The sequence below is a fragment of the Hippocampus zosterae genome, chromosome 2 (assembly GCF_025434085.1).
Source record: "Hippocampus zosterae strain Florida chromosome 2, ASM2543408v3, whole genome shotgun sequence".
Classification (NCBI taxonomy): domain Eukaryota; kingdom Metazoa; phylum Chordata; class Actinopteri; order Syngnathiformes; family Syngnathidae; genus Hippocampus; species Hippocampus zosterae.
In genome coordinates, this window is record NC_067452.1 from 2,580,505 (window position 1) to 2,604,460 (window position 23,956).

Here is a 23,956-nt window from a genome sequence, read left to right on the forward strand (position 1 = left end):
ACCCTGCAGGAATAATAAGGTGGCCAAAGGAAGAGATTCAGACCACGGATGTTAAGACCCGAAAGCTCCTAACCATGCATGGAGGGTTCCATCCCAAATCCAGCACCCTGATACGGGGACAAGTAAGTGTGAGACCCACTGTCCAGGATGAAACATCCAAGCTCAGTGAATACATTAAGGAGAAAGCTCCAATGGATGACGTACTCAGAGAATGTCTCAGACAATGGTGAACAGAGGATGAGGTGCTGGAAGAGGGACCATCATGGGAGGACAAGCCCCTACACGGGATGTACCACAGGACCATTACTGAAGTGGCTGATCTCCAGTCCTCTCAGTGGTTCGAGAGGGCTGGCCTAAAGGACAGCACAGAGGATGGACTGGCAACCCCAAACTAGAGAAATACCATGGGCTCAGAGAGGCGCTGGATAGAGCCTGGAAGGCAAAAGTGACAGTCGTGCCTGTGGTATTCAGAGCACTCGGGGCAGTGGCCCTCAAACTAGATGAGTGGTTGCAACAGATCCCGGGAACAACATTGGACCTCTCAGTCCAGAAAAGCTCAGTGCTGGGAACAGCAACGATACAGCGCAGAACCCTCAAGCTTCCTGGCCTCTGGTAGAGGACCCAAGCATAATGGGGAATGGACACCACCGAGGGGTGAGCCGAGGATTTTATATATATATATATGGCAGGCCGTGGTTAACGTGGTTAGCGTGCGACCTGACAGTGCAGAGGTACTGGGTTCAATTACAGCTCCGGCCCCCCGTGTGGCGTTTGCATATTCTCCCCGGGCCTGTGTGGGTTTTCTCTGGGTACTCCGGTTTCCTCCCACATTCCAAAAACATGTATGCCACTCTGATTGAACTCTCAAAATTGTCCATAGGTGTTGCGTGTGAGCGTGGATGGTAGTTCGTCTGTGTGTGCCCTGCGATTGGCTGACAACGGGTTCAGGGAGACTACTGCCCTACTGCCCGAAGACGGCTTGGGTAGGCTCCAGCACCCCCGCAAACCTTGTGAGGATAAGCAGATCGGAAAAGATAGATAGATAGATAGATAGATAGATAGATAGATAGATAGATAGATAGATAGATAGATAGATAGATAGATAGATACACATATCAGCCATCTCGTTACCTCTCCGTCCCTCGACGCATCATTTTCCCATGGGACGCACAGTTCCAAATAATGTGCGTTTTTGGGACGCAAGATAATTTCTCAGTCAAAACAAACAAACAAAGAAACAAAAAACTACGGTAAGCCTGAGGATTTGACGGTAACAATCGTTACCGGTAGCGTGTCTCCGTGGCGTCATTTTAACAGTACCAAAAAATAGTTTAACCATAAAGTCACCGCACACGAGTTGACTGTGTGATCAACGCAATTTCACTGTGCCTGTATGTGTGTTTGTGGTGTGGTATGGTGTGTGAGTGTCTTTCTTCTAATTTATTTTCGTTTTGTTTTGTTTTCAGTGTTGGGGGGGGGGGGCGCAACAGATAACGTTATGTGCGCATGCGGGTTGCTATTTTAGTCCACAAACTGGTTGTAGCATGGTAACTTTAGGAATAAAACATTCGTCACAAGGTGTAGCTGGAGCGCCGCAGGGGACTGTTCTGGCTCCATTCCTGTTCATCCTCTACACCTCGGACTTCAGACACGCCACTCCAAACTGCCACCTTCAGAAGTTCTCTAATGACTCTGCGATTGTTGGCCTCATTACAGAGGGGGGCGATCGGGAGTACAGGGGTCTGACAAAGGACTTTGTGGACTGGTGTCAGCAGAATCTCCTCCAGATCAACCCTAGGAAAACTAAGGAGTTGGTTGTGGATTTCTGCAGGAAACAGTCCTCACCAGCACCGATGAACATCCAGGGTATGGACATAGAGAGGGTGACCTCCTACAAGTATCTTGGTGTTCTTCTGAACAACAAACTGGACTGGTCTACAAACACGGACACCCTGATTAGGAAAGGACAGAGCCGACTCTTCCTACTCAGGAAACTGGGGGCTTTTGGGGTTCAGGGGTCGCTCTTTCTATAACTCGGTGGTGGCCTCGGCCATCCATTATGGCATTGTCTGCTGGTCAGGCAGCATCTCAGCCCGGGACAGAAAGAGGCTGGAGCGACTGGTCAGGAAGGCCAGTTCTGTCCTGGGTTGCTTCCTTGACACTCTGGAGGAGGTGGGCAACAGAAAGATGCTAACTAAGCTAAAAGCTATGATGGCCAGTCCCTCCCACCCCCTCCAGCCCGCCCTGACAGCACTTGGTAGCTCCTTCAGCCAGAGACTGTTACACCCTCGCTGCAAGAAGGAGAGATACCGACGCTCGTTCCTACCGACTGCTGTCAGGCTGCTGAATAAAAATAACAATAATAATAATAATAATTAAATGATGTGAAAGACAATTGTAAATAGCACTGCGATTTATCCATTTTGTGTTTATATTGCACTTAATTGAACTGTGTTTTTTGTTTTTTTTCTTCTTTCTTCTTTCTACCTACATTCTTGCTGCTGGAGGCAGTAAATTTCCCCAGTGTGAGACAAATAAAGGATATCTTAACTTAATCCTAATGTTAACTGTTGGTAGAACTAATGATGACGTGTGTTAGATTCTTTCGTCAAATTGATAGTAGATTACACATGCGTCTTTTTGGGAAGAGGATGTTCAGCCACATAATGATTACCAGTAAATTAATCTTTGCAGTGTGCGATTGGAAAACATACTCTGATTTTATGGTATGTTGTATTCATGATGCCAAATGAGTACAACATATTTTGATCCATTTATTTTGTTGAATAAACCTGGAGTACACAGCTACTGATGCAGTGTTCATTGTTAATATCTGTCGGACCTTATTCTAGCCAACCGTCACAACCCTCGTGCACTATTTAAAACGATAGATTCTGTACTCAAACCCCCTCTGCCTACTTGCGCGGATTCTTCAGCCGAAATGTGCAACAGATTCCTTCAGTTCTTTATTGATAAGGTCTCTACAGCTAGGATTCCGGTCCCAAATACCGCATCTGACCCCTCTGTCCGTGTTCCATGTTCAGCTGTCCTAAATTCTTTTGATACTGTGTCCTTGGCGCTTTTGGAGGATGTAGTTCGCCAGACGAAGCCATCTGGCTCCCCTTGCGACTCTCTTCCCCCACGCTTCTTTCAGGAGGTTCTCCCGAGTGTTGGTGCATCGGTCTTGGATATCATCAACAGCAGCCTTTCTTCTGGTGTAGTTCCCCAACAGTTTAAACATGCTGTGGTCCAACCCTTGATCAAGAAACCTGGTCTTGATCCAGATGAGCTGTCAAGTTACAGACCCATTTCCAAACTGCCTTTCATTTCCAAAATTCTGGAAAAAGTGGTGCACATGCAGTTGAAACTTTTCTTGGATGAACATAACATCTTGGAGGTCTTCCAGTCAGGTTTCAAGACGATGCATAGCACGGAGTCAGCCCTGTTACGCGTTTCTTATGACATCCTCCTGGCAAATGACTCTGGAGACCACGTGTGTCTGGTTTTATTGGACTTAACTGCAGCATTTGATACAGTGGATCACAGTATTCTGCTGACTCGTTTGCAGCACTTGGTGGGCATTGGCGGGAGTGTTCTTGATTGGTTTAGGTCCTATCTAGCTGACAGGACCTTTTGTGTCAGCCTTGGCTGCTCTGAATCACGCACTGCTCCCCTGTCATGTGGTGTTCCACAGGGCTCAATTCTGGGGCCTCTGCTGTTCTCGCTGTATCTGCTCCCATTGGGTTCCATCTTAAGGAAACATGGTATTCCTTTCCACTGCTATGCAGATGACTGCCAGATCTATGTCCCACTGAGCAAGAAAGACACCTTCTCATTAAGGCCACTCCTATCCTGTCTGGAAGAAATCAAAACCTGGATGGCACAAAATTTCTTGAAGTTCAACGAAAAGAAGACAGAGGTGATATTGTTTGGCCCCAGTGGACCTTGTACATTCCATCCTGTAGACTTGGGCCCCCTATCTCCTTATCTGAAATCAACGGTCTCAAACTTGGGACTTAAACTGGACAGTGATTTCAAACTCGATCGGCAAATTGGTGCCGTTGTTAAATCCAGCTTCTTTCACCTTAGACAGCTGGCCAAAATAAAACCTTTCCTCTCACATGAACAATTTGAGACAGTAATTCATGCCTTTGTCACATCCCGGCTCGATTACTGCAACGCCCTGTACTTTGGAGTCAGCCAGTCCTCCATCAAGCGCCTTCAGCTGGTACAGAATGCCGCTGCTCGCCTCTTGACTGGTACTCGTAAGAGGGAGCATATAACTCCTACTTTGGCATCCCTTCACTGGCTCCCCATTCATTTTAGAATTATTTTTAAGATCCTCCTCTTTGTTTTCAAATCTCTGAATAATCTCGCGCCACCTTACCTCTCTGAGCTCATACGCCCCTACACCCCTGCCCGGCGCCTCAGGTCTGTGGACCAGTCTTTGCTAGACGTACCAAGAACTAAACTGAGGCTCAGAGGGGATCGAGCCTTTTCTGTTGCTGGTCCATCTCTCTGGAATGACCTCCCACTGAACATTCGGCAAGCCTCCTCGCTGCCCATCTTTAAATCCCTCCTCAAAACTCACTTGTATTCTTTGGCGTTTGACTCAGCATGACTTAGATTTGCTATTGGTTTTACTGCTTGGTGCTTTCTACCGCCTTATTACTTATTACTGATTCGTCTTACTGTTTATTGTATATGTTAAATCGCTCCATGTACAGCACTTTGTATGCAGCGATGGCTGTTTGAAAGTGCTCTATAAATACTGTTGACTTGACTTGACTTGACTTAATGCATAGTTTTCAAACATTTACCCTTGAAACATTATACTTTTGAGTTTCAGAATTCTTGATTATGAATATCAGTGAAAATAGAAAAATGGGTTCCATGATGAACGTTTACGGAACCAAACATTAGTTCCCGTGGTTTCCCTTTGAGTAATCCGACGGAACCGAAAAACTGTGACCATGAATTTCCGAAATCCGCAGGCCTGCTACTGAATTATTTACATTTTTGCAGCATTTGTTTATAATTGTATGTATATGTTGTTGTTTGTGTTATTATCATATGCAATTGAATAAGTAGACAGTTTCAGAATTCGAAATTTGGGACTCTCTCAATGCATAATGGGACTCGTACTTTTCTGATCAGCGAGTCCCTGGGACTCGCTGCCAGTAAACTGTAAGATTATCACTGACATATATATATATATATATATATATATATGTATATATATATATACACACATATATATTTGACTGCAACTTTGATTATGGTAAAACCAGGCCTGCTTTGTTGAAAATTAAATTTGTCGGGGGTGCGAATGAGCCCTCATCTGTACAATAAACCTCATAAAATATTCAGGATTTTGCAATGCCTGCGGCATTTAATCCGTTTTTGTGCATGTTTAGACTCTCAAAATCTGTGTTTTCTTTCAATACAGCGCATTCCTCAGGCAATAACGTTTCATGAATAATCTGAGACTTTGTGTTTCAACATCATGAAAGCCTAAACATTCCAACAAGTATGAGATCGATCTGGTTCACCTGCTTGGAATAAAAGCCCAACAGTAAAACAAGTATTTGTTCTCCCAGTAGGAGATGCTACTGAAAAATAAGTTCATAGATGTCTTCAGGCCTGGACTCAAATCAAATTTTGAGATGGTTGGTTCATCTGGGTCAAGTTAAAGCAGCTTTTCTTATCATATCAAATCATTTGACTTTGCGGTACATTCATGGTCAGGCACTTTGCCGAAAAGTCACACTATTCCGCTGAGAGCATGATAAACATTTTTGTCACATTTCGGTTTTTCGGTCTGGCCAGCAGGTGGCAGGAGCGGTCTCTCTAGCACACCTGCTGGCAATCATTAATCAATAGAGACACTATTTAAGGACTCCTACGTTCGACACCTGTTGTGGGAGTATTGTTTATGGCATTGCTTACCTCGTTGCTCATTGACTAGTGGCTTTTGACCTCGTCGTGTTTTCGCGTGTAGTCTCGGTACCAAGTTTGTGTGTAAGTACCATTTTGTTTTGATGATCTGGCTTTTCTCGCGTGTACAAAGTGTTACATAGTTTTTCGTTCGTAGTTTGTGGCTTTACTTTCCTTTTCTTGCTCTTTTGTGCAAGCTCCTTTTGTTAGTCGTTTTTGATTTACCTCCTGGTCCTCATTGTGGACCAGCGCTTTATGTTCTCGCTTATTTCCGATTCGATTTGGACATTAAATTGTCTTTACATCGGAGACCTTGTTTTTGTCTACGTTTTTTGGATCCCCCTCCCTAACTCGGTTTACCCGAGTTCGTAACAGAATACTCCCACCAAAATGGATCCTGTAGACATTAACAAGATCATGACCGCCTTGACCAGCCAGGGGCAATTAGTGGGCCAGCAACAACAGGAGCTCACGGAGCTCCGGGAGGCAGTCGCCGTCCTAGCCCAGCGGCTGGAAATATTGTGTTCCCAAGGGGAACACGCGACCCCCCGAGAAACGCCACCCCCAAGGGTCCCGGCGGCTTCATCCGGGACACCCTCTTCCCTGATCATGGGGCGAGAGCCCAATCTCCCCCATCCCCCTCGCTACGGGGGAGAGCAGGCTCTCTGCAAGCAATTTTTACACCAGTGCTCTCTAATATTCGACCAACAACCAGCTACGTACGAAAGAGATAGCACGAAGGTGGCGTTTATTATGAGCCTGTTGACTGGTCAGGCGGCGTCTTGGGCAGTAGAGATCAGCAATGCTCAACCCGGGCTTCGGTCTTCCTACCCAGAGTTTGTCGCCGCGTTCCGTCGCGTATTTCAACATCCGGTTATGGGAAGGGAGGCCGAAGGTCGGCTATTAGCTATTCAGCAAGGACGACAATCCGTTGCCGAATATTCCATCTCATTTCGCATTTTGGCCGCCCGTAGCGGTTACGGGGACCGCGCCCTGTGTGGTTTGTTTCGCCGCGGGTTAAGTGCTGCGTTAAAGGACGAACTGGCAACCCGCGACGATAGCAACAACTTGGAGGAGCTCATCGATTTGGCCCTCATTGTGGACAACCACATGCGAGAGCGTGAGAGGGAACGTATGGAAGAGCGAGGAACTACCCGTGTTCCACCCCGACGTACGGGTCGTCGGCCGGCTGAGCACGAGTCCTGGCGACCACCCGGACCCGAGCGTCATTCGTGTTCCGATCCAGCCGACGCAGAGGAGGAGCCCATGCAGCTGGGAGGCGGACGCCTGGGACCAGCGGAGAGAGAGCAGCGGATTCGGGATCGAGCCAGCTTCTACTGCGGCCAACCTGGACACCGGGTTTCCAACTATTCCTCGACACCGGCCCGCCCTTCCGGGCGCCCCGAAAACTGTGTGTTTGTGCCCGATACTGCGTCACGTGAGTCGAGACGGGAGGAGGTCCATCCTGGACATCCACCAAGACTCGAGTTGGACGGAACTCTTTATGGTCCGTTACGGGTCATTTCTGTTCGGGCCTTGGTGGACTCTGGGGCGGACAATTGTTTTGTAGACCCCAGCCTAGCTAAGGAACTGGGTTGCCAGGTTGAGGTCCTAAGAGAGACAAAGCGGGTTCGCGATCTTGACGGGCGACTCCTGGCGGAAGTGAAAGAGATCACAGCGCCGGTGAAACTAAAATTATCAGGCAATCACATTGAATACCGTAGATTCTATCTCATGCGGTCTCGATCGGTACCGTTAGTGTTGGGGTTGCCGTGGCTGCGCGAACACAACCCTGTCATTTCCTGGGAACGTCCGGCAATCGAGAGTTTGAGCGCATTTTGCTATACTCACTGTTTGCGCTCGGCGGCAGAAAAGAGAGGGCCGACCCGTAACGAGCCACCAGAAATTATTTGTTTGGACAAAGTTCCGCGTATTTACCATGACATGCGCCCAGTGTTTAGTAAAGACCGTGCCCAGTCATTGCCGCCTCACCGGCCGTACGACTGCGCCATCGACCTGATAGATAACGCCCCACTCCCGAATTCCCGTTTATATCAGGTCTCTCAGCCGGAACAAGAGGCGCTGAGAGAATATATTGATAGTTCACTCGCGGCTGGCCTCATTCGGCCGTCTAAATCCCCACTGGGGGCCGGATTCTTCTTTATTGAGAAGAAAGACAAGACGTTACGCCCGTGTGTTGATTATCGGGGCCTGAACTAAATCACCATCAAGAACAAATACCCACTTCCGTTATTAGATTCAGCGTTCGCCCCCCTCCAATCCGCCACTATATTCTCCAAACTCGATTTACGAAGCGCTTCCAGATGGTCCGTATTCGTGAGGGGGACGAATGGAAAACAGCATTCAAGACCCCATTAGGGCACTTCGAATACCTGGTCATGCCATTTGGGCTAACGAACGCGCCCGCGGTATTTCAGTGTCTCATTAATGACGTATTAAGAGATTTTCTGAACCTGTTTTGTTTTGTTTATTTAGATGACATCTTAATTTTTTCTCGGACTCTAGCAGAACATCAACACCATGTCAGGCTGGTTTTGCAGCGTCTACTAGAAAACCGGTTATTTTAAAAGCAGAAAAGTGCGAGTTTCACGTTGAGTCCATCTCTTTTCTGGGTTGTATTATCGAGAAGGGTCAGCTGAGAGCTGACGAAGCCAAATTTAAGGCCGTAGTAGACTGGCCCACTCCGACCAATAGAAAGCAGTTGCAACGTTTCCTAGGTTTCGCTAATTTTTACCGTCGCTTCATTCGCAACTACAGCCAGAAAGCCCTGCCTCTGACCCGGTTAACCTCTGTCAAGATCCCCTTTAGGTGGGACACTGATGCTGACCACGCGTTCGCCGAATTAAAGAAAGCCTTCACGAACCCTCCAGTATTACAGCATCCTAACCCCTCCTATCCGTTCGTCGTTGAGGTGGACGCGTCGGAGTCCGGCGTGGGGGCCGTCTTATCGCAGCGATCCCCAGTCAACCAAAGACTTCACCCCTGCGCCTTTTTCTCTCGTCGCCTCAGCCCAGCAGAAGCCAACTACGACGTGGGGAACCGTGAACTGCTAGCCGTCGTATTGGCATTGCAAGAATGGCGACATTGGCTCGAAGGCACTGAAGAGCCATTCATGGTGTACACTGATCACAAGAACCTTGCCTACATCCGGTCAGCCAAGAGGCTAAACTCCCGCCAAGCACGGTGGGCGCTTCTCCTCACTCGCTTCAACTTCACGCTCACCTACTGCCCGGGCTCTAAGAACATTAGACCGGATGCACTCTCCCGCATCCATGACCCTGCGGAGAAGGACAACGAACCCCAAAGCATTGTTCCGGACCATTGTATCGTGGGGGCACTGAGGTGGGCCGTCGAACGTAAGGTCAAGGAGGCCCAGAACGGTGTTCAAGTCCCGGCTGGTTGTCCGACCGGGAGACTGTTTGTGCCCCCACCTCTGCGCGCAGAGGTGTTACAGTGGGGGCACACTTCTAAGGTGGCATGCCATCCAGGGGTGAACCGGACCTTGGACCTCGTGTCGCAGCGGTTTTGGTGCCGGAGCTACGCAAGGATACCCAGGACTATATCAAGGCCTGTTCCACCTGCGCATGCAGTAAGGCGTCCCACCAACTGCCGGCTGGTTTGCTGCAACCGCTGCCTACCCCTTCTCGACCATGGTCCCACATTTCCCTGGATTTTGTCACCGGCCTGCCTCCTTCCCGGGGAAAATCCGTCATACTCACCATAGTTGACCGCTTCTCTAAATCTGCCCATTTTGTTGCGTTGTCCAAACTGCCCTCTGCTCAGGAAACCGCCGACCTCCTAGTGAGACACGTCTTCCGTCTTCATGGAATTCCGGTGGACATTGTGTCAGACCGGGGCCCTCAATTCATCTCCAGGGTATGGAAACGTTTCTGCCAGGCCATGGGGGCCACGGCGAGTCTGTCTTCCGGATACCACCCACAGTCCAATGGTCAAACGGAGCGCATGAACCAAGATTTGGAGGCAGCTCTGCGCTGCGTTTGCCTCGATCGCCCCTCCTCGTGGTCGGCCCACAACACCCTCGTCTCATCAGCGACCGGTCGGTCTCCTTTCATGGCAGCATATGGTTATCAACCTCCTCTGTTTCCTTCTCAGGAGGGTCAGGTAGAACTCCCTTCCATACAGCTGCATCTACGACGGGCCCATCGCGTATGGAAGGAGACCAGAGCAGACCTCTCACGCACGGCTCAGCGGAACCGGCAGATCGCTGACCGTCGCCGACGCCCAGCACCCAGCTATCAGGTGGGACAGAAGGTGTGGCTGGCAACTAAGGATCTACGACTCGCAGGTACATCTCGCAAGTTGGGGCCACGCTTCGCTGGACCGTTCGAGGTGGAATCGGTCCTCAGCCCCGTCTCCGTCAAGCTCCGACTGCCGCCCACCATGAAGGTCCACCCCGTGTTCCATGTTTCCCTGTTGAAGCCGGTGGCCACCAGTCCCCTGGCTCCTCCGCCCACGTTGCCGCCTCCTCCACAAATCGTTGACGGTGAACCAGTGTACACTGTGCGTGAAATCTTGGACTCTCGGCGCAGGGGTAGGGGTTTTCAGTATTTGGTTGACTGGGAAGGCTACGGCCCAGAGGATCGGCAGTGGGTCCCCGGCTCCTGGATCTTAGACCCGTCCCTGCTTCGGGCATTCCATGCAGCGCACCCGTCGAAGCCGGGTGGTCCGCCAGGAGGCGTCCGTTGAGGGCGGGGTACTGTCACATTTCGATTTTTCGGTCTGGCCAGCAGGTGGCAGGAGCGGTCTCTCTAGCACACCTGCTGGCAATCATTAATCAATAGAGTCACTATTTAAGGACTCCTACGTTCGACACCTGTTGTGGGAGTATTGTTTATGGCATTGCTTACCTCGTTGCTCATTGACTAGTGGCTTTTGACCTCATCGTGTTTTCGCGTGTAGTCTCGGTACCAAGTTTGTGTGTAAGTACCATTTTGTTTTGATGATCTGGCTTTTCTCGCGTGTACAAAGTGTTACATAGTTTTTCGTTCGTAGTTTGTGGCTTTACTTTCCTTTTCTTGCTCTTTTGTGCAAGCTCCTTTTGTTAGTCGTTTTTGATTTACCTCCTGGTCCTCATTGTGGACCAGCGCTTTATGTTCTCGCTTATTTCCGATTCGATTTGGACATTAAATTGTCTTTACATCGGAGACCTTGTTTTTGTCTACGTTTTTTGGATCCCCCTCCCTAACTCGGTTTACCCGAGTTCGTAACAATTTTCAGGCTTTTCTGACAAAATTTCAGTTGGATTTGTTCAATGGGCATGTAAACATTTTCTCTTTTATGTCGAAATAAATATGAAATGCAAAATTCAATGGCCCGCCACCATCATAACGTATTTTGAAGATGTTTTTCCCTATTTTGCTTTCCAGGGTCTCAAGATGGTACAGCCCAAGTCTGAAGTCAATTGGATGAACCCTCTTGAACCAGGGTGCAAAAGTATAACCCTTGCAAATGTGCAAAAAATGGCCAAAATTGGGCAGTCAATAATTCATAGCTCAGTTCCAGTTTATTGTAGACTATGGCTGCAATTAATTTTTGTGTAGATCTGAGACTTCCTGACGATTTTCGTAGCTCTCACTTCAACTGGGCCGGGATTGTTTTTTTATTTTCCCACTCTAAGTGACGCTACAGCGCCATTTACGTTGACCTTAAAATGTCATATTTTTTAACAGGCCTGATAAATGTGGAAAGTTTGATGAGTTTTCATTCTGTTGAGTTGCCCAAAAATGCAATTCATTTTGTGAAAATAATAATAACCATCATCATTGTCATAATTCTTAATGTTATTATTATTATTATTTCTGCAAAATAATAGGGACCTTGCAGCAGTCACTCCTTGAGCATTAAAAAACAAAAGAATAAAATATTAATATTAATAATAATAATTTCTACAAAAACTAGAGTGACCTCCCAGCTGCCCAGGCCCTTTTATAATCGGCATCATCATCACCATCATAATTATTATTATTCAAAAAATACACCAATTTCACCCTTATCCCCACACAGGATAAAAGATGACAGCAGATGACAACAATCAATCAGCACATGTAGCTGCACCTTCACCAGGGATACTACAGCAAGGCCCCACCTCACACCCAACACAGACAGGAAGCTGAGTAAGCAGCATACAAGCAGCAGATCCTAGTTTGTTAGAAATTGTTGCAAAAGGTGCTTGAATGTTATATCAGGGAGACGTGTAAGAGATGTTTGTTAGTCCTGTGAGGAGACAGCGAACAATACTGGATGGGAGTAAGTCGTACATTCATTATACATACGGAGACATCTTCCATAATTTTGGAGAAGCCTCATCACATCTTGCATTATCATATCCTAACAAGCAGCTTTTTGTGACCAAAGGACTTTGATCTTGATGTTGCTTTAAATCCATGAGTTTGTGATGTTTGACAAATGATGCCACAAAGTGAAGACATATTGTTAGCTAGCTCGCTGGATTACCTTCCAAAGGCTCGCTACTATGATGAAAGGGTCTTGTGTTTTATGTGTGTGTAATGTTACATTGCTTTGCATGAAGAAGTGACTTTTGGCTTTTCCCTGTCAGGGGTCGCCACAGTAAGTCAGTCGCATGATGTTTGGCACAGTTTTGATGCCGGATTTCATTTCTGATGCAAGACACCCATTTTTATCCAGGCTTGGGAGTGGCAGGCGCTGTGAATTGACATAATTATGTAAAGGGTCTTGCCCAGGAACCCACTTAAATATTCAAGTCAGGAGTGGCCCATATATGACATGGTTATTAGTATTTTAAATAAACATGGGGTTGGCCTGGTGGTCCAGTGGTTAGCGGCGCATCGACCTCACAGTGCAGAGGTCGTGGGTTCAATCCTGGCTCCGGCCTCCCTGTGTGGAGCTTGCATGTTCTCGGGCCTGTGTGGGTTTTCTCCGGGTACCCCGGTTTCCTCCCACATTCCAACAATATGCATGGCAGGCTGACCACTCCAAATTGTCCCTAGGTGTGAGTGAGTGTGGTGGAATAAACATTGGACAGTTGAGGGCTCATGAAAAAAATAACAAATCATTATGAAAAGTAACAACTAATTATTTAATAAAAATGTTACACAAATAATCGTAAATAATAATTTTTGTAGCCCTCCTCATTCCTCATGAAAGTTTATGAGGCTTAAGTGTAATGTTTTATTGTTTTAACATTCATCTAATAGTGGATAACCTATGAGTACATTTGAAATGTTTTTATAAAAATTATGGGAGTAAAAAGTAATATTAAAATATTGTGTGTCAAATCAGAGGTTTCATCAAGCCACCATTTTGGACTCTAATGAATTCATCCAAATATGAATTTATTTCTCAATGCATATTTTTGTGTTGAAAATTCCTCCAAAGGGAATTGTGGGTTGTGGTAAAATTTGTGGGTCATGGTTCAACATGCACATCCAGGTCAAGGTGTTAGTTTTGTGCTACCTCCACTTTGTCTTTTTTGTCTTTCTTTTCCTTCTTGCCGTCTCCGCCTCCAGACGTCTTCTTCTCCACCCACAGTTCAGACTTTTCCACCAATGTCCTCAAACGGTCCAGGTCTGACTTGATCACCTTGTAGTTCTCCACATCCTGAGCTGAAATGAGTAGCTGGACCTATGCAGGCAAAAAAAGATCAGCCTTGACTTTAGTGCAGGGGTGCCCAAACCTTTTGGATCGAAGATCTACTTTTCGATAAACTAACCTCCCGGGATCAACCCTTACTGGCGCGCGCATGTCCACGCGCACACCCGCACGCGCACACACACACACACACACACACACACACACACACACACACACACACACACACGTTTGTTTTTTTTCTTCTCAACACTCCTCGGATCTACTTAGGACCTGTCTTAGATCTACCGATAGATCAGGATCTACCTAATGGGCACCCCTGCTAGTGGTTATGCTATGGTATTACTCGGGTCACATGAACACGTGGATCTCGAGCGGTGCTTATGGACCCATCCTATAGCCCAGAAGAAAACAAAAGATAGCCTGAAAATCCAGACTCATCCCTGTGCCAGGAATTGAGTCTGATCACAGTCTCATCAAGCACATTTCCGAGGTGGAACAACCCTGCGCAAATACAAAGTGAAATGAAGCAATCAGCGAAGAGTGGCTAAAACATCAAATTAAAAAAAAGAAAAGAAAAAAATTCTTCCCATAATGCAGTCATCTGTTTGGAGCTGTCTTGCACAAAAAAAGGTTTAATCCATCTGATATTTGCTCTCTTCTGAGATTAGTAAAAGCTAATTTAAAATGCATTAATCCGGTTTAAAATTCATCAGAATATGTAAAATTAATCTCAGTTTAGTAAAACTCAGTTTAACTTAATTTAAACAGAGTTCAATGTGATTTAAAGGGATAATTGTGATTATGGATATTGAAATTAAAATTGATCATGAATTATGCATTTGAATTTAAAGGCAATACACTGTCAAGCCCCTTGTGACAAAGGGTGTTTTTTTAATTTTTAATTTTTTTATTTTTATGAAACATTGTAGCTCAGATCTCATTGAGCAGTGGAGGTTTGTTTTGCAAATGTGTACACATGTAGTGAAAAATGTATTTCCGCCAAGGTTCATTTCAGGTTGCAAAGATATTTGGCAGACCCTCGCAAACGTTTTTTTTTCCTTTTGTGATTTTTTGTGAAATTTTGTGAGCCCTGATGAGTGGCGTGCTAACACACACACTCTCGGACCTTCGCCATTCAGTGAGATTTGGCCTTACAGTGTTGCTTGCGAGCAAAAATGTTTGCCTAATGTTACTCCTGAACTTGATCAGTTATCGTATTTTCCATACTAAAAAGCACACCGGATTTACAATACAATACAATACATCCTGATTTATATAGCGCTTTCACGACACAAACTCAATTATGGGGTCTATTTCTGCACTTAGCACACACAAAAGGCGGTGCAGATTCTGAGATGATACCTTGTCATAAAACAGAAACACCAAGGATCTTCTCATAAATGATGTCGAATTTGAAGCACAGTATACAGTACATCTTTACGTGAGCCTATGTATTGCACCAACTTGAACAGCTGGGCAATTTCTCAACTCAACTCGACTCAACTGTATTTATAGAGCACTTTCAAACAGCCCTTGCTGCACACAAAGTGCTGTAATGCAGCAACTAACATATACAACAGTAAAGCAAATCAGTAACAAAGATGGTAGAAAGCACCGAACAGCAAAACCAAGAACAATTTCGCCATCAAACATTTTGTTTTTGACGGACGGAGTCAGTCACGTTGCCAGGTGGTTGAGCAAATAGGCCGACTTTTGCAAGTCTGGCTGGTTTATCGCTGCCAGCATACATAGTGTATGTATTACATAATCTCAGATTGTTTTATCGCTGCCAGCAAATGTAATGGACGTATGATGTCCCTGATTCAGCGGGAAAAGGTCCAACAATTATTCTTCACCTAATCTCTTCACCTTTAAATTCAAGAGTATTGAGCCCATCTATCAACTTTATTTGAGAAACTTCATTATTTTTGGTGTATATACCTAAAAATGTTTGCCATTGTTGAAGTTAAACCATCCCAAAAATTAAATCTCAATTACAGTTTCAACCGCAGTTCTGGTGCAACTAAATTAAATTTAAACTCGCTTTAAAAATACAATTATCGAGGTTTAGAGAGAGGTCCAAACTTCATCAGTTTTATTTTAAACTAGGTTTGGTGCAAAAAGATTTGAATTTAAACCATGGTTTAATCTAGTTTCAGTTAATCGTTGTTGGTGCAATATGGCGTGGTGATTGAATACTGATTTTATGCTGAATGACATTAACAAACCATTGTCTTTCGCGCACGCTATTTTGAACGAGGACAGACTTCCGCCTCCAAAGAGTGACATGCATGCAGGATACGTCACAGGAAATAAACAAATTTGATTGGGACGTCACGTTTTGAACCGGGGCCCAGCCACATTGGAGGGCAGTCTTTCCAAACCCACTTTCTTGGCGGTCGTGGCTTGCCAGGCTGAAAAAAAGCAACCTTTTTGTTTTTCTTTCCTTCATTCAGCCATACAAACACACACATAGGTGAAATGTACACTTTTTGACATCAATTTCCGCCAAATTGTTTTGACTAATTTACAATTAGTATAATTTGCAATTGACTAATTTACAATTGACTAATTTACAAATGAATTTGCATCCTTGAGAGAATTGTGAATCTGATATGCTCCCACATTTCCCCTCTCTCCTCCTCCGTCTTCACGTCTTAGGCCTCAGGTAGTGACCAGCCCATCATTTCCTAAACACATGAAAAAAATATGTGGGGCGGGGTGGGTGACCTGCTTGAAAGTGTGCAGCACTTCCTGCCTCTGGCTGAAATGTCTGAACAGTAGCTGTAGAGCTCCGGACACCAGCGGCGGGTACTCATGCATAGTGAGGTGGATCAGGACACGCAGGAACATGCGTCCGCCTTCGTCGTCCACTTCAAGAATGCTGTTCCCCTTCCTGCATGTGCGTGCGCACACGCACGGACACACACACGCGCACACACACACACACACACACACACACACACACACACACACACACACACACTCTCACGCTCAGAGTCAGACACGAGTTACGCAATTACACTTCAAGCACTCTGACGCACCCGACTCCAAACATCGCCTCGGCCTGCTCTCCAATGTGCTGTAGGTTGATGGCAGCTGCAAGAACAGACATTTGTTATCTTGGAGATTGTAACTACCAATGTCAACCCCCAGACTTTCCGCTGCCCTCTGCCTCCCTCGGTGAATGGCCATGCGCACCTGTGTGCTCTACACTAGTCGTGGCATCAGCATCAGCCAGCGAATAGACATCCTCAAATTCTTTCTTGAAGACGGACAGCAGGAAGGACAGACGGTAGTCCAGGCGCACGTTCAGAATGAACTGAAGACGACAAGACAGTCAACCATCACCGTGCCGCCTGTAGATACAATAATACCCTTTCAAAAGTTAATGAACAAGTAAGCGTTATGTTGACGTTAACCTGAACCATTCTTTCATGCTGGAGAACACATGAATATTTCCCAACTATAAAATATGAAGATTAACCATCATGTGTTCACAAAACACTTGAAATCATCCTGCCTAGTTCACAATCATTGGTTGGCATTCTGTGAAACACTTCAGTCATTCTACAGTAGCAGGGTTGTGTATTGTTTTTTTCCCTTTGTTAATTTAGGGCTAAGATCTTGAATACATAGATTTAGATTGTGATTAGCATTGATGTACTATTATTATTAACAACAACAATGAATGTTTTTTTGTGTTTGTTTTTTTAAAGAACAAAGAGTTGAAGTTTGATTTCGGGTAGGGCTAGGGAACGCTGGTTCCTCGAGAGGCATATCGTACTTGTTTTACATCCCTTGATACTCCAACACACCTGATTCAATTGGTCATGATCATTTCAGGCCTTGACAGAGCTTGCTGATGAGTTTATAATTTTAATGAGGTCTGTTGGAGTAGGGAGGGATCTAAAATAGGCAGGATCTGGCTCTCTAGGAACCGGAGTTCCCTGCCCCTGATTTAGAGGAATCAGTAGAAAGTAAGCATGTTGACATTACTATCATTTCTAATTGTTGTCAACTTGTTTCGGTCTATTGAAAATAATTTTACCATTCTGCTATGAAATTAATGCAAAAAGTAATGACATAACGGAATACATACTGGACATTAATATTGGCACATGCTGGACAGTTCAATATGGGGACTGCATGAAAGAAACGGGTGGAGAAGATGGGTCAGAAGTGAACCTTCGAACACACCAGCTGGAGGCAACTGTGAAAACTTTTGATTGATCTCAGATGACCATCATCTTTGGTTTTGTTTGCCTATTGTTCAAGTGAATGGATTCAGCAATTACAGGCTCACTGACCTGCAAGATTTCCAGAATCTTCAGCTTTGTGTCCATTACTGTCAGGCCTATCTTGTCGATGCTGTCTTTGGCCATTCGCTGTCCATCAAGCACAAGCCCCGCCGTCCGGGCCCCCGCCCCACCAAATAAGGACTGCTTCCTACTGAGGACCATGGTTGTCATCATTTGACCCATGCCATGGATGGAGCGTTTCATATTCTTCCCTTAAAGGTGGAAAAAGAGTGACAACAATGGGACATTTCTGTAATGTTTCACAAGAAAATGATCACTAAATGTTTGGGATTGCAGGATTCATAGAGATACATTTTAGTTGCAGTGGATATTGACCCCATCATCATCATACACAGTATGTTAAGGCTGTGTTGCATTCCCTTGCTGAAATGTCAGGAGGACTAGTATTCCTTTCCTCACCAAACTCCTCCCATTACTGTGTTTTTTTTGACTCATTAACAACCAAAAATGCATTGCACTTGGATTTCTGATTGTCGGAAAGGACTCCTTTTCAGCTTGATAGCGTACCCCAACTTCAGTGTCCCTCAATAAGTTCAGGGATTATTGCTGGGACAGGCACCAACCCACTCCTCAACAATGGAGTCACAGAATATGGCTGGGATGTGGTCAAAGTTCGGCTGAATGTGGGAGTTGGAGGACAGGGAACTCCATAAGATGTTCCTGACAGGGGACTTCAACAGATGGTCCCAGCAGGCCCTGACAATATACAGTAATCCCCCGTTTATCGCGGTTAATGGGCACCTGTCATGTTTCGGTTTGGGACCGACAGGTGGCACTGTATGGCTCTCCCTGCAGCTGCACACCTGTTGGTCATTATGTTCTTATTAGTTGTATAAAAGGACTCCCGCCCGAACACTCAGTGTCGGGTCATTGTTTGCTCTTGGCTACTGTTTGTTTGTTGCTTTTTGCTTGTTGCTTGCTGCTGACATGTTTTTGTTCCTGTGAGTTTTTTTGCCACAGTCATGGTTTTGTTTGATACTTTGGACTGTGTTTGTTTTGGATTTAGTTTTCTCTGTTTCAATACGCTTCTTCAAGTACACCCTGCTCCTCTGTCCTGCCTGCTTTTTGGGGTCCACCACCACCACGCAACGTGACAGAAGAATCCCACATCTAAAATCTTTTTTTTCCCATTGAGTAACATGTTTCATAAAGTACCTAGTGACTGAAATGAAGAGTATCACTGAGATGCACAAACCCCTCCAAATGGGAAAATACAATATAATGCAAATACACACCCTAATATTTTAAAATAAAGTGTTGTGCTTTTTTTCCACAGATGGAAAACACACAATGGTGGTGAGTGTGGTCGCTTATGAAAAGACTCTTTCCACCTGACTCATGCAAGTTATGCTAGCACCTAGTGGCAATAACCTGTATTTTTTTATGAGGCCGTGGGGGTGGGGGGTGGAGGGGGCCTTATTTGAGGTGTAGTATTTTCTTGTTCGACTGGATATATTTTAGAGTACAGGCTACTGGTGGATAGGAAGGGACAAGACGAATGTTCTGATTGGTTTACGAGCAGGTCACCTGATCCTTCGTCATTGATCAGTGAGGTGCCATGGGAGGGGTTGGGACCACAGTCGATGATTGCCAGCAGGGTTCTAGTGAGTCGCAGCAGCTCAAAGAAGCTGTAGAAGCCGAAGTAGATGAGATGCCGCGCCAAGCTCACAACCTTCACAGGGAACAGGAATGAAGTCAGAAGAGGAGGCAAAAACTGAAGTGTTCTTGGTGCCCAAGGTCCCTGCGGACCTCATAGGTCAGCTTGTTCTTCTCCTCATTGTGAAAGGGCAGCTCCTCGTTCAACACGTTGTTGAGATACTCCTCCATGAAGACCATGGTGTTGGCGAAACGGTTCTTCTTGTTGTCTCTGCTGTCATCCATATTTGAGTCGTAACTGAGGTGGGAACACAACACAGTTTATTAAAGGGAACATATGGTGTAAATGTGACTTTTTCACAGTCTTGTGGTGCTGTAATTCCTATCCAGTGTGCCAGGGCACAGTAGTGATGGGAAAATGAAGCCTCATGAAGTAATGAGGCTTTCCATCCAACTGGTTTGTTAGTGGGCCGAAGCATAATGAGGCTTTATTTGTACTACTGCGCCCTCATGTGGAAAATAAATCTCATGACAGACAGTGATTAAAATGATACCATGGATTTGATGTAGAGGTAAAATCGGGCCAAAAAAAAAATCCAGACCGAACCGGCCCGAGCCCGAGCAATTAACTTGATTTGCAGGCCCGAGCCCGAAGCTAACGCAACATTTCCTATTTCATTTGTGATGACTCGGGAACAGATTTGTGATAACAAATTAAATCTAAGTTAAACAAGTCTGTATAATTATTTACATCTTTTAAACATGTATTTCTGTTTCTGCAGAGGGTACATTAACTGACAATTTTCCATCATTGACGGATTTCTTTAAAGAGTTGTAGCAAAATTTTAAAATTAGGCCATTCACCACAGCAGCAGTAAATCCTTAAGAATTGAGTGTGGCACTTGATGAGAGAGAAGCAGCGAGACAAAGAACAATGACGGCTGGATCGTAGAGACATGAAGGAGTTCTTTGAATTGTCATCTCGAGAGTTTAGTACAGTACGTGTTGTGATGAGGCCACTTCTGTTTTTTTGCGAACCAGTCTCTCGTGGCCAAAACTATTCATGACCTCGTAATGAAAGAAAAAAAAAGTCAGTAAGAGAGAGGCCCGAGGGCTCGTGCGGGCCGATCTTACCTGTCAGCTCATTGTCGTCCCGGTGCGCCGTTTTAATTCAAATCACCAGCAAAACTATTTGTTGGCGGTGACATAGGAATCCCGTCTCGCAAGGCTTCGGATGTAGCCACATGCGTAATCGACACATGCCTCGAAGCGCGCTTCACAGCTTATTTTTTCCGGTTTACTTGGCACACGCATCGGAGCCTCGGCACAGTTGGGCACATCACTAGGGCACAGTATGGCACGCAAGCTGTTAGCTGTGTGCCGCAGAAAATTATAAAATATCACATAATTGGTCAAAAAATTACTAAATTTATTTATAATGTATCATGTATCTGTATTCATCTAGCTATGCCACCGTTTTATAGTGACAGACAGAACAATTACTGTATATTCCACACTATTTTTCACACTATAAGGCGCTTCAGTGTGGTGCACCTTCAATGAATGGCCTATTTTAACACTGTTTTCATATATAGGGCGCACTGCATTATAAGCCACATAGAATACAATCCACAACAGTGGCTGCCGTTGTGTTGTGCATCCACTAGATGGAGCTACACTAGGGGGAATACAATACAATACAGCTTTATTTATACAGAGCTTTCATAACCACTGCAGCTGGAACAAAACACTACACAGCACATTCAAAATACTATGTCTGAGAAATCAGTATATTGATCCATATATAAGGTGCAAAGGAAGTTTAAGGTGCACTGTCGGTTTTTGAGAAAAGTGAACACTTTTAAGTGCATCTTTTAGAGCAGAAAATATGGTAAATGATTTTTGCTAGGTGTCAAAAAAGTCATAGATGGTACTAATGTGGTAAGGAGACCGGCAACTGGAGGCCAAGACAATGAGGCACACGTAATCAAGAAGCCTTTATAAGGGAGTAGTGTACAGTGTTGGGTCATGTTCCTTTGTAGTGGAAACACAAAAATGAGTATTTTGATGAGCAGTCACCCTAATCATCTTTTTTTTACATGAGTAAAAAAAAAAAAAGCATAAAAAGTAATTGCATTACCACGCTCAATTTGTCTGTTGGTTTGCATAAACTCAATATTAAGGGCCGAGCATGACCACAGCGAGATCACCTATTGTTTTTGCAGGAATTATTATTATTAGATGTAGTAGTAGTAGTAGTATTCCTAGTTTTGTCATAATTGTCATTATAATTTCTAATAATAATAATAATAACAATAATAATAAAAATATGTCTGCAGCGCCACCTACAGTGGAAAAGAAAAAATAACTATACTGGTAAATTTGACCTAGTCCTACGAACATTGGCAGGCATGTATGTGTAGCACCCTGAGACGTATAAAAAAAAGTCCATTGTGGCCAAAGTAAAAATCGGGAACTGAGCTATGAATTTTTGCAAGTCCAATCTTGGCCCATTTTTGCACATTTACAGGGGTCATACTTTTGCACCCCTGTCCTAGACTATTTATCTAATTGATTTTAAACTGTGGCTACATCATCTTAAGACATGGGACAAAAAAAATCTTGAGTTTTCGAACGACTATATGACAAGGGCAGCGAATTGCTATATAACTTCCCTGGAGAAAAATCCCAAACCTCACATTTATATAAATAGTTGCATTCTGAAGATATATCTCTATGATACATGCACATAGAGCCACCCAGTGATGACGAAATATATTTTCATTTACAAAAAGAAGTTATGTACATTTATATTTTAATGTACTTCAATGTACGCTGAATACATCAAACTAGAACATTCTCAGAAAAGCCTGAAGATGTTTCTCACTCTGGTGGCAAACGGTTTGGCCGATGTCATGCCGCAAAGTCACAGTAACAATAAATATTGCTGTTCCTTGACCTAGATCAGGGGTGCCCATTAGGTAGATCCTGATCTACCGGTAGATCTAAGACAGGTCCCAAGTAGATCTGAGGAGTGTCGAGGAGAAAAAAAAAACAACAACCATTTGTGTGTCTTTGTACATGTTATAAATATATATTTTTTTGTGTTAATGTACGCTGCACCCAAATCATCTAATCAGTCTCATTTAAAAATAAATAAATAAATAAATAAATAAAATAAAATGAAAATAAAATAAAGCAGGTATATCTTGAATTTATGGTGGTGCGTGATTACGTCACCGGAAGTTGTTTGGCTCAGCAGTCTGCAATTGCAGCTTGTAATCAGAGCTGTTGCGCTCTATCTTTTATCGTCATTATTCTCATTCAGAGTTTGCTTTGTGTACAATTCACTGAGGGCACGGGCAAAGAATAGGAATCTAGGAGGGCCCAGGGAAGCACTTTAACACTGTACGTGTGAGCTACGATAGTTAACAGGCTGCAAAAGTGCATCGCATGCCTCAGTTTCAGGCTGTTTCTCATCATGGCGTGCATGTGAGCGTGCGCCAGTAAGGGTAGATCCCGGGAGGTTAGTTGATCAAAAAGTAAATCTTTGGTCCAAAAAGTTTGGGCACCCCTGACCGAGATGGTCCTATCTTCTTCTTTAACAAAAGTCAAGGCCGGAAGTGATCTCTGAACTTAATATCGTAGTGGCAATTTTGAGGGTCTAAACATGCGCAAAAACACATGAAACTTTGCACACACATCTAGCCTGGCAAAACAATCATTAGTTATGTTTATGATGCATTTTTAACAAAGTAGTGCCGGTTTTAAGTTTCACCTATCCTCCATCTATCCATCCATTTTCTGAATCGCTTTATCCTCACAAGGGGCATGCTTTAACCTATCCCAGCTGGCTTCGGGCAGTAGGCGGGGGACACCCTGAACCGGTTGCCAGCCAATCACAGGGCACACAGAGACAGCCAACTACCCATGGTGACACTCACAACTAGGGACAATTTACAGTGTTCAATCAGCCTCCCATGCATGTTTTTCAAATGTTGGAGGAAACCAGAGCACCTGGAGAAAACCCACAAAGGCATGGGGAGAACATGCAAACTCCACACAGGAAGGCCGGAGTCAGGATCAAACTCACGACCTCTGTGAGGTCGATGTGCTAACCACTAGATCACCGCCCAAGATTCACCTAATGCTACAAAAATTTGGTGGTATATATAACAACCCAGACTTACAAAAAAGTATCTTGGAGGCATATGCTAAACCAAACAAGGTATCTGCCATTTTAAAATTACTTTGAATTTTGGTGCTGCCTGGACTGCAAAAGCTGCTGTAACTTGACCCACACGGTCATAGCTTGTCAATATTTGACGCATGTAAAACAGGCAAGACAGCAGCCCTTGAGGACTGGAAGACCTCCGTCTTAATTTTTTTATTTATTTACTTTATTTCTTTCTTTGAAGTCAAGATGGCGCCCGAGTAGGCAGCCGTCGGCAAGTGCTCTCATGAACCTTTTGACTGTCGTTGCTGGA

The 23,956-nt window shown here is 44.8% G+C and overlaps 1 protein-coding gene across 4 annotated transcripts in view; it reads right to left on the reverse strand.

Moving 5' to 3' along the window:
• The window catches only part of itpr3 (inositol 1,4,5-trisphosphate receptor, type 3), a 255,817-nt gene that overhangs the window by 93,726 nt on the left and 138,135 nt on the right, over positions 1 to 23,956 (reverse strand). For all 4 annotated transcript variants that reach the window (XR_007961438.1, XM_052058664.1, XM_052058663.1 and 1 more), the window contains 7 exons: positions 19,623 to 19,767; positions 19,401 to 19,545; positions 17,862 to 18,064; positions 16,753 to 16,873; positions 16,596 to 16,650; positions 16,282 to 16,447; positions 13,414 to 13,581 (listed from right to left, as the gene is read on the reverse strand). Coding sequence is in view for 3 of the 4 variants with exons in the window: in XM_052058664.1 (XP_051914624.1) it covers positions 13,414 to 13,581; positions 16,282 to 16,447; positions 16,596 to 16,650; positions 16,753 to 16,873; positions 17,862 to 18,064; positions 19,401 to 19,545; positions 19,623 to 19,767 (1,003 nt within the window). In the remaining variant the exon portion in view is untranslated. The remainder of the gene's footprint in view (positions 1 to 13,413; positions 13,582 to 16,281; positions 16,448 to 16,595; positions 16,651 to 16,752; positions 16,874 to 17,861; positions 18,065 to 19,400; positions 19,546 to 19,622; positions 19,768 to 23,956) is intronic.